This window comes from Panulirus ornatus, chromosome 40 (assembly GCF_036320965.1).
Source record: "Panulirus ornatus isolate Po-2019 chromosome 40, ASM3632096v1, whole genome shotgun sequence".
Classification (NCBI taxonomy): Eukaryota; Metazoa; Arthropoda; class Malacostraca; order Decapoda; family Palinuridae; genus Panulirus; species Panulirus ornatus.
The window spans coordinates 15,596,273-15,606,806 of record NC_092263.1 but is presented as its reverse complement, the minus strand read 5'-3'; the positions used below and the strand labels follow the sequence as shown (position 1 = coordinate 15,606,806).

The window sequence follows — 10,534 nt, the reverse complement described above, 5'->3', positions numbered from 1 at the left end:
TCCTAAATGAGGCACAATCAAGATGCACACTCCAAGCTACTTGAAAAGACCGGTAATCCTTCATGGCAAATTACCTGTAGACTGCATCAAGCCAGAGCTCACACCGCGAGTGCAACATGAGACGGACCCATGAAACGGGAAGCCCAGAGGAGGCGAACTGTGCACAAGACTGTAAGACCTTCATCTGGTGAACCATAAGAGGATCATATCTTAGCGCACGTTCACCACTCAGACCTTGTTAGTGATTTACCGCAGTTTCTGCACGTTGCCTTCATCAGGGAAGAGCTTAGTGGTATCTTTACATGTTTTACGGAAGACATTCGTAAACCGTCCACTGGAAAGGGCTCTTGTCCCTGAGCCGTACTCCAGATGCCGACGGGGAGGTGAGGCACAGCTTGCTGCTTTCACATTCATCTTTGTTGTTGGAACTTGACCAAAATAACTTGTGTAAATACGTGCGTCTGTATGCAGGGAGAGTGAGTCAGCAGGAGGGTAGTGGGACTCCAAGTGTGACGAGAGGCAACACCTTCCCTCCCTCCCTCCCTCCATCCTTCCCTCCCTTACTCTCACTCCTTCCCTTCACGTCCTTCAAGCCCTAGCCCTTCCTTAGCCTCTCTCCCTCTTTTCATTTCCCTTTTTCTTCCTTCCCTTCCTCCCTTTTCTTCCCTCCCTCCCTCCCTAGCTACGCAGATATAAGGTTTACACGGACAGAGGCACAGGTGAGAGTCGTGCTGAGGCTTGAGACCAGGCAGAGTGGGCGTCTGTGGTCATGAAGAAGAAAATTGGTGGGAGCGGAGTGGAAGTGGCAGGCGGGAGGGAAGTGGCGTCGTTGGTGGAGGAGTGGTACTTGGTGGAGGATGTGGACAGAATTTCACGTAACTGGGAAATTAGACGCCGACGGGGATAACGCTATCTAGTGACCGGTATGCTGGCGTGGTCGAGTCATTTTGTGTTGAAGATATGTGAAGATAACGATGATAATTCACGTCCTTAGATAGTCTTATGAACATACCTTGGCTTTCTAGATGGCTTTAACGTCATGATAATGGCTTAACCATGATGGTTTCCTACACTTATAGAATTAAACTGCACTTGATCTATGTATGAACTAGGGTGGTAAAACCGCTCCAGCCTTCAGCTGTGTCGTCTGAAAAGGCGAGAGAGAGAGAGAGAGAGAGAGAGAGAGAGAGAGAGAGAGAGAGAGAGAGAGAGAGAGAGAGAGAGAGAGAGAGAGAGAGAGAGAGAGAGAGAGAGAGAGAGACATGTCCTGTGCGTGTTAGTCTCCCACGACTTATGCTATTGTCCGCGGTGGTAAACAGGGGCAGTGTCAGTCACCCCTCGGACACTGTGTCTGAGAGGTAGTCACAACAGAAACATTAAACCGTGAATTCTGACCTGGATAATGGACTCGTCTCCACAGAGCTCAACTTCGAGACGATTAATCTTACGAGAACATTTAGCTCAACGATGTTGGAGGCCCCACAGTGTCAGAGAAAACATAGACATAAGGGAGACAAAACTGTGAGACTCTGGAGTCAGACAGGTCAGGGTGGGTGGACTTGGGGCCATATATCATCTTTGAGCAGCCACGGTAACAGTGGTCCAGATGGTCAGCACAGAAGCATCCCGACAAACTCTTCTATAAAGTCAAGGCACAAAAGATATCACGTTAGAGCCAACAGTGCTTGCTGCTGAGCCTTAACTGAAACGCAGATAACCATATACCAATTGAAACACCTTGTAGAAATCATGAGGAGTGTATGAAACCGGGTCTGCAGATTCATATTATGATCTGTCCAATGAATAATGCAGAGCTAGACAGAAAATGGAGCAGATGCAGACACCGTTCAAGGAGACACTCAACAGAACTGGTTTACGCAGACTAACACATTTCCATTCGTTGGTGTGGAACACTAAGGAAAAGTCCCAGTATGGCCCACAGAGTCATGCCCAGTAGTGTAAAGTCTTCGTAGATATAGTACAAAATAAAAATGCTTTTAAAGTGGCCTAGAGAACCATATGTTGCTGTTCCGGGACCACAGTGAATAATGTATTGTGGTTGAAGAATCAAAATGCGGCAGGCATTGCAGCTTAGAACAGCAGTGAACCGTGTGTTGCAGATTCGAAAAGCAGTGAGCCATGTGTCGTGGTTGGGGAGCCAGAATGAAACGTTTATCGTAGCTGAGGAGCCACAATGAACCACGCGTTGTGTATCGAGAACCAGAGTGACCCATTTCTTGTGACTAGAGAACCACAACGAACCATGTGTCGTGGCTGGTGAACCACTTCCGATAGTGTCATATAAAAAACGGAGAACTAAGTCAAGGGTTTAGGCTATGTGCAGTATACGTGGATTACAAACCTTGTTTATGACAATGAATCTGTTTCAAGATAAAAACATGTCTTGCAGTTTTATAATCACACACACACACACACACACGCGAACACAAAGCATTTCACCAAAACACACAAGATGTCCTTCATCCATATCTCTGTAAATAAAGACACTCCAGCACGCCATGAGACCCGGATACGTTCAGTACTCACCACCACACACCTCACACCTCGCTGGGCCGCCGTCTAGGGGAAACCCCACACTCAAACACGGGTCTCTGGGCTGGAGTTGCTGAATATGTATCCAGGAATTAAGTTACTGTTTCTGTTCCTGCTGGCCAGGCGGTCCGGACCCCGAGAATCATTACGTGAACCACATAGTTTCACGGAGTTTTTTCATAATGACAGAAGTAGAAGAAAGACATTACCGTGAATACATGTTCCTTGGGTTTCCCAGGTTTTTGCAGAAAGTTATATTCTAGCAGTTTGAAGGCTATGGTAAGCGAACAGTGACTTTCAAAGTTACGTATAGAAAAAAACTAGGAATCAAGAGATTAGGGTTTTCTATAATCATAAGAGATTACTTAGAATCTCTGTTTTCCTACAGTATTGACAATATTGTTAGTAATCAGTTATCATATGTAGTAATCACAGATGATCTTTACATACCCTCATCCTTCCAGGGCACTTCGAACTCGTGGCCTCACATACCACTATTGTGATGATCAAATTCTTTTTTCTTTTTTTTTAAAGAAAAGTTTGACATCATTATCCAATCGACCGGGAAGCTCATGGATGAGAAGAGCCAGTGTTCACAAGGGAAGCCGCTTCCTGGAGTGGGACTCACAAAGCTGATGGCTTCAAACACCAAATGTGGCTCAAAATGAATACTAATGATTTCAATGCCATAAAGAATGATAAAAGTAGTCGTTTATACAAAGAGGCAGAGTAACTCTTGACCCAGACATCTGTGTTAAGGTAAGGCACATGACCTGCTCAGCCCCCAGCTGGGCCGGATGTCAACTAAAGTAACTCTGCCAAAGTCAAACCATAAAGATCATTGAGTACGTATGGTCGTATCGTAGGAATAATATCATCGAAAGTAAATTTTCCAAGTTTTACCTCAACCCTCACATCTGTAAACAGCATTGCGTTTCCATAGCAAGTGTAGCATGTGGTTAAGGGACCTCACAAAGTCCCAACTGCAGAATACCGAGTGAGTTGCTGTGTGTGAGAACTATACTTAAGGAACGGTCTCAAGGATGGTTCTAAACGGACCAGTGACATACGAGGAACATGAATATACTGCGTTCTTATATCCTGCTGAATCATGGGAAGGATTATTAAGGAATTCTTGTTCTAAATTATCTTTCTTTTTCTTTGTGCAGAGAAGCAATGTCTTTGTCTTGAATATTTCTCATCCGAATTTAAGTGTCCTGCATTTACTAGGACTGAGAATATGTAACATGACAGGTTTTTTTTATATGCATTTTTTTCTAATCCGTTATCATAATTTTCTGTGAGATTCTCTTTGTTTCTTTAAGAATTTATCGACATTTGAACGGTATTGAATTCCCACCCACCGTTGCTGAAACATACATATGATGTGATTATTACACGAAAGTGCACTTGGGAACTTTTCGTGTTTCATTTTCCCCGTGGACTCATAGGAATATATATATATATATATATATATATATATATATATATATATATATATATATATATATATATATATATATATATATATATATATATATATATATATATATATATATATATATATATATATATATATATATATATATATATATATACACACACACACACACACACACACACATAAACGATTCTTTTAAGAAGTCACTCAAAGAACAATTTTGAGGATAGTCTGCAGGTCGTCTTAGCTCAGTATGAAGAGAACTGCCAGATCTTATGCTTATTTCCAGAAACAGATGTTGACATGCAGTTGTTGTGATCCATCTGGTGGCAAGGACGCTGGAGGCAGAGTCGGTGGCCGAGGCTAACCCTTCGTGACGCAGTGGCCGCAGGAGGTACCATAAATATTAACTTCCGGGGGGCGGGTTATGACACGAAACCGAGGAAAGCGACTTTTCAGGCGCGTCCCAGCGACGGGGAGATGGTGGATGAAGTTCCCTTGGGAGGTACTTGAGTGGTGGAGACATCTGTGTCAACAAGGTCTTTGGAGCGGCGGCGGTGGCTGCTGTACAGAGCTCGTGTGTGGTGACAATGATCGACACTGACGATGGTTGAGGTTCCATCGATGACATTTATGACAGTAGTAAATAGCTGTCACATGGAAGCATTGGAATATGCAGAGAACAAGTTGCATAAAACTTCAGCACAGCTTATCTCCCCCTTTGCCTTTAAATGGTCATAAGATTTATATCACTCAGAGACTAGAGTTATACGTCTGAAATGAAATGAATATCCATATTTGATTCTCAGTAATAATTCAAAGAAGGAAATAGATTATAGTACATGAAATATAATCTGGAGAGACATTAGATTGAGACGTTCTTGTAATCATGACTTATGATTTATTCACAACAGATTAAAGTGAAAAAAATAACATTCATGATGATTGGATTAGCAGTTTTGATCGTGATATAAAAATCATCTGATGTGCAATCGAACATATTCTGCCTCTATATAATATCTATAGCATGGCATCCACAAGTATCCAAAAGGATAGCTCTAATAAGTTTTCCAGGACGTATTGTCATGCTTTCATAATTCCAAACTCTTTTCCTCAATGAATATTAATTACATTCCTGAAAATAATCTACATATCAAACATTTCGTTGAATGTTGTAAAAATCTAAAATGTATAACTTAATTTCGGAGGTAGGAGGTGATAACTACCAGAAAATACAGCAAATTTCTCCAAATTGTTATGCGATCACATCATATCAACTAACTACCATCAACAGTTGTTCGAAAGAGTGGAGTACAGATCAAAAGTTCTATCAAGCACCAGTTATCTACACGACAAAGGTTTTGATGATACCTAAAATGTTGGAAGTCCAGACACTCGCTATGTCCGGGCCTTGACTAGACTGAATGTTCTCGTACAGTGAAATATTAAAAAGGACGTGAGAATAAATTCTTTTCAGTGACTTGCAGACTTTCTAAACACTTCAGGTCACTTGTGAACAATTGGTTTTATCTGTGCTCTCAATGACACACGTTCTGATCATCCAGTTGAGTAATGGAGGCTATCCAAGATCTGTGGCATCACTCCTGTTAGCCCAGGGAAGCCAGCAGTGTCGTCCAGCCATAACTCATACATAAAGCTTTCCATGAAACACGTTTGACCTACATTTTAATACTGACTTGTTTAATCATTTACAATTGGCTGTAACATAAACTTGTAAGGTGGGATTGAGTAGGATGATTACACACACACACACACACACACACACACACACCCACACTATTGCCCTATTCCAGTTTAAGACACACTAACTCACATCATCGGTCGGTGCAGTTTTCAGGCTGCAACTGTTAGGAAAGGAAACTGGTTTGATAAGATGTATAACGCCGAGGATGGGATCCCTAACGTCGCAATATCAGATATCTATCTCGCGCGCCGCCAGTGACTATTTATTACTGAAGAATCACACAGACAACAATGACATTGCTGATGATAAGATCTGACACGACGCGAGGTATCGCTCACAAGTGTAGTGTGAAATATTCTCTGAATGCCGTGGTTTGTGAAAGATCTTGTGCACGGAATGGAACAAGAGAGAGAGAGAGAGAGAGAGAGAGAGAGAGAGAGAGAGAGAGAGAGAGAGAGAGAGAGAGAGAGAGAGAGAGAGAGAGAGAGAGAAGAGATTTTGCTTGTGGTTCAGCTTCCTTTTTGTACACTGGTCACTGATGAGAAGTTACATAAGTTATAACAACTGATCTATTATGTAGCAAGCACTCACACTGTATCAGGCTTGGTCATGTAATATATATATATATATATATATATATATATATATATATATATATATATATATATATATATATATATATATATATATATATATATATATATATATATATATATATATATATATATATATATATATATATATATACATACTAAAAAACAATGAATATGAACACGAACTTTCATAAAGAATATGATACCCTCCAACAGCGTGGATTCGAACCCTTTACCATTTGTGCAGTAGCTGGATGCACAAACTGCTCGGCAATGCTGCCCCTTATAGGAAAATGACTGTTCGACCACAAGTACTCGAATAGTCTTCGTCTCACGTCCATGAGCGACGGGGTCTCGACTGGATCAGTTCCATCAAGGGTTCATTTGCTTTACATTTGCGTTCATATACCTCCTTGTGTGACGACACGTTAAGCAAAACTGATGATTACTTGGTCATGTGAGCCTGCCAGGACTGACTGATCGAAACCCCGTTGCTCATGGAACATGAGACGAAGGGTTTTCGAGTACTAGTGTGTGTGTGTGTGTGTGTGTGTGTGTGTGTATGTTTGTGTGTGTGCGCAGAAAGTTTATGCTTCCAAACTTTATAAAAAATTCATTTCAAAATCCAGAATGCAAATTATCCCAATGTTTTACAGGAGACTTAAGTAGTCATATAACGCAATCACTTAGGGAGCAGAGAAGTAGCAAAATAACCAACTTTAAATGAGATTAGCGAACAATGGAATGATATACACCTCTTGATGTAAGCGGTTAACCACAGCAATTCAAAATAAATTATAAACGAGAATGTCTTCACAATACAACGTAAGATATAGTTGCCAACGAGGTCTATCCAAATTTGGAAAAGCATATTTGTAATTAGGGAAAGTGAAAATAATGTTGTTTGTTCGCCTCGTGTGTAAACACAGTGACCATTCTATTTTTTCATTGTGGGTTACCATTAAACAAAGCGTATTGGTGATTAATAAAAGAAAATAGATAAGTTTTCAGTCGTTGTGGTTGACCTGAACAGAGTGACAAGGGTCTTCCCAGAGTTAGTATAAAAGCCTTCAACAGCACATCTGTTCATCAGGTTAACAACGCGTCTTGATCCTATCGGCATCAGCATGGTAAGGCTGCTCACTTGTTAAATCAGTTCTCGTCTTCGTACAGTAGTAGTGTTTGATGCTACCAATACGTCAACGGTTAGAGTGAAAGATTCTTTTCCTTATGTGTGGCTCAAGCAATGTCCTTTCCTTATGGCAGAGGCTTTCATGGTTGGCAGAGGGAAATTCAAGTTACTTAGCCCTATGGAATATCAATGTAAATATAACCTAATTTTGCTTAGACTCAACAATGTTGCTTGTAGAGGATGCTGTGTGTGTGTGTTGTGTGTGTGTGTGTGTGTGTGTGTGTGTGTGTGTGTGTGTGTGTGTGTGCTGTTTGTATATGTTTTACACATGATTTGCATAACTAATTATATGTAAATGATAAGTACTCGAAGTTAACAATCCATCTTTACTTCCAGAAGCTGGTGATACTCTCCCTGGGCCTGGCCCTTCTGGCGGTGTCTGGCCTCGCCAAGCCAGGTGGATATGGCGGTGGTGGTGGAGGAGGAGGAGGAGGCGGCCATGGTGGTGGAGGCGGAGGATTCATCACCTACAACATTGGTGGTGGAGGTGGCGGCTTCGGTGGTGGTGGAGGCAAAGGCGGAGGCGGTTTCGGTGGAGGCTTCGGAGGGGCAGGAGGAACAGGTGTTAACACCTTCAATCTCGGCGGCGGCGGTCACGGAGGCGGCTTTGGAGGAGGAGGAGGAGGAGGAGGAGGAGGAGGAGGAGGAGGAGGAGGTCATGGAGGCAGAGGATTCATCTCCTATAACATCGGGGGTGGAGGAGGAGGCTTCGGCGGAGGCGGCTTTGGTGGTGGCGGTAAAGGCGGAGGCGGCGGTGGCGGCGGCTTCGGAGGAGGCACTGGATCGAGCAATTTCAACCTCGGCGGCGGTGGTCACGGAGGTGGCTTTGGTGGAGGCGGATTCGGCGGTGGCGGCGGCGGTGGCGGCTTCGGAGGTGCAGGAGGAAAAGGCACTAACACCTTCAACCTCGGCGGCGGTGGTCACGGAGGTGGCTTTGGAGGTGGAGGAGGAGGAGGCGGCCATGGTGGTGGAGGCGGAGGATTCATCACCTACAACATCGGAGGTGGAGGTGGTGGCTTCGGTGGTGGTGGAGGCAAGGGTGGAGGAGGTGGCTTTGGACATGGCGGCGGCGGCCATGGTGGATATGGAAAATAATCCCAATTTAACGCTTTGGAAATGGCAAGATACATTTCCTCTTCGGCTCAATCAATCATCATGTTTATGCTGATCTTGTTCAGGAATATCAGTCATTTGAAACTAATCATAAATATACAATATGATACATAATGATTTGTGTTAATGATTCCTAGTTGATTATATGGAAAAATTAATCCCTAACACTTGAAAATTATTGCTTCTGATAATCTGATGTGGCAGTGATCATTTCTGTTTTTTATGATTCTTCTGTTTAAGGCGGTTCTGGATCACAGATTTGCGTAGTCTTCTCTGATATCTTCATATATGCTAAATCTATAATATTTCCTTTCTGCAATTCAGCGTCTTCCGTTATGTATGAGCTCTTACACTAACACATGCTGAGGAGTTCACAGCTGGAGGAACAGACAAGGCAGGGAGAATACCTAAGCAGTAATATCTTATTTTGCTTTGGCAGATACTATATCCTACGTACATCTGAATTTCCTTACCAAGGCAGCGTACCAGCGAAAACAGGCCTTAGTTTGGTGATATAAGACATATACTGAAGAAAACAGACACTTCACGTATACATTCTGATATATTTTTGAAATATTTTGAGTCGTACCCTCTGTAGTGGCTCATCTTTCTCCAGTGGAAACAAAGAAATTCTTAGCTATGAGTACTCTCCTCATTATCTCTAGACCAGTAGAGTTCCAACCACACGTTAGTGGAAAGTCGTTGGAGAAGGAAAAAACTGAAACCCAGCACATTTTTGTTATAGCTACATTACCTGTCATAAATAACTTCCTTCCCTTTAGACACTACACTAGAATTTATAGTTTTCTTAAAACTCCAGAGGCAGCAGCCTCATCAACATAGAGGATTGAATTTGAAGGCTTATCTACATTTGAATTCTAAAAGTATTCATATGTCATTGCGTCTGTTTAAGACTTGCTGGTGCTAGACTCCATCAAACAGCGACTAAGACCTGCTCTTGATATTGTACACAGTCTCCGTTCTCTTTAAAACAGTTTCACTCATTTGAATTTCAAAGACAGTAATGGACAAACTAACTTTAAGTATATTGGAAAAGATTCCAATCCTTCCTTTATCAACTTCAACGATATGTTGCTTGATTGTGATGAAAATACTTCTTTTAACCTTTCCGTTTTCCATGCAGAATAATCCATGGCTTTTATGTTAATCTTCCTAGGAAAGAAAGACTTAGATAAAGACGATCGCTTTCATTGGCCTTCGCTTTGATAGAATTTTTGATAACCAAATTTTGACAGAGGTGGGCTACTGACGTCATCCAAGGAACCAAACATTTTACAGTAAGTTATTCGGTGACAAGACTGTCACGAGACCTTCACCCTATTCATGCTGTATATCATGGTGTCAATAAAATGATACATTTTCAAGAAATAAATAAGTCGTGTTTTATCACATCCTGAAAATCTTGACAAAGAAATTATCAAATTATCAAATTTGAATAAATGTGACTACATGCTCAAGTCTGCAGACTTATTGTCAATCAACAATTCATATGAAAAGCTAAAAGAGAGTCGTTTAGAGGCAGTTGCTGCCGCATCTAATAAGAAAACCATCTATTTTGCAATGGATCATGAAACTACCCAATCTTAAGAGCAATTTCATGTTATCTGTCGTACTTAGAAACTATCAGCGAGTCTAAGGGAAAGAAGGATCCAAGCTGAAACTTGTTGTTGGATAGAGACACTCAATATAAAGCAGTGAAGATAAGATAAAAAGAAGGACGACGAAGACAAGCATCTTGGAGGAGATCCAGTAACCGAAGAGATATTCTGGGAGGGAATGGAGACGGTATAAAAATTTTCATACAATCTATGAGCCATTCGTATCTTAAGTGTGGTGTATCAAAGACGGGACTGTCTGTAGCGATCACTGTATTTATTCTGGTATTCATGCTGTACATAAGCTTGCAATCTGTTTGT

General features: G+C 41.8%; 1 protein-coding gene across 1 annotated transcript; it reads left to right on the top strand.

Moving 5' to 3' along the window:
* Nucleotides 1-7,389: 7,389 nt before the first annotated feature.
* Nucleotides 7,390-8,680, top strand: LOC139761599 (uncharacterized). Its single transcript, XM_071685858.1, has 2 exons — nucleotides 7,390-7,422; nucleotides 7,821-8,680. The coding sequence occupies exons 1-2, from the start codon at nucleotides 7,420-7,422 to the stop codon at nucleotides 8,577-8,579; spliced, it is 762 nt and encodes a 253-aa protein (XP_071541959.1). The 5' UTR covers nucleotides 7,390-7,419; the 3' UTR covers nucleotides 8,580-8,680.
* Nucleotides 8,681-10,534: the final 1,854 nt, after the last annotated feature.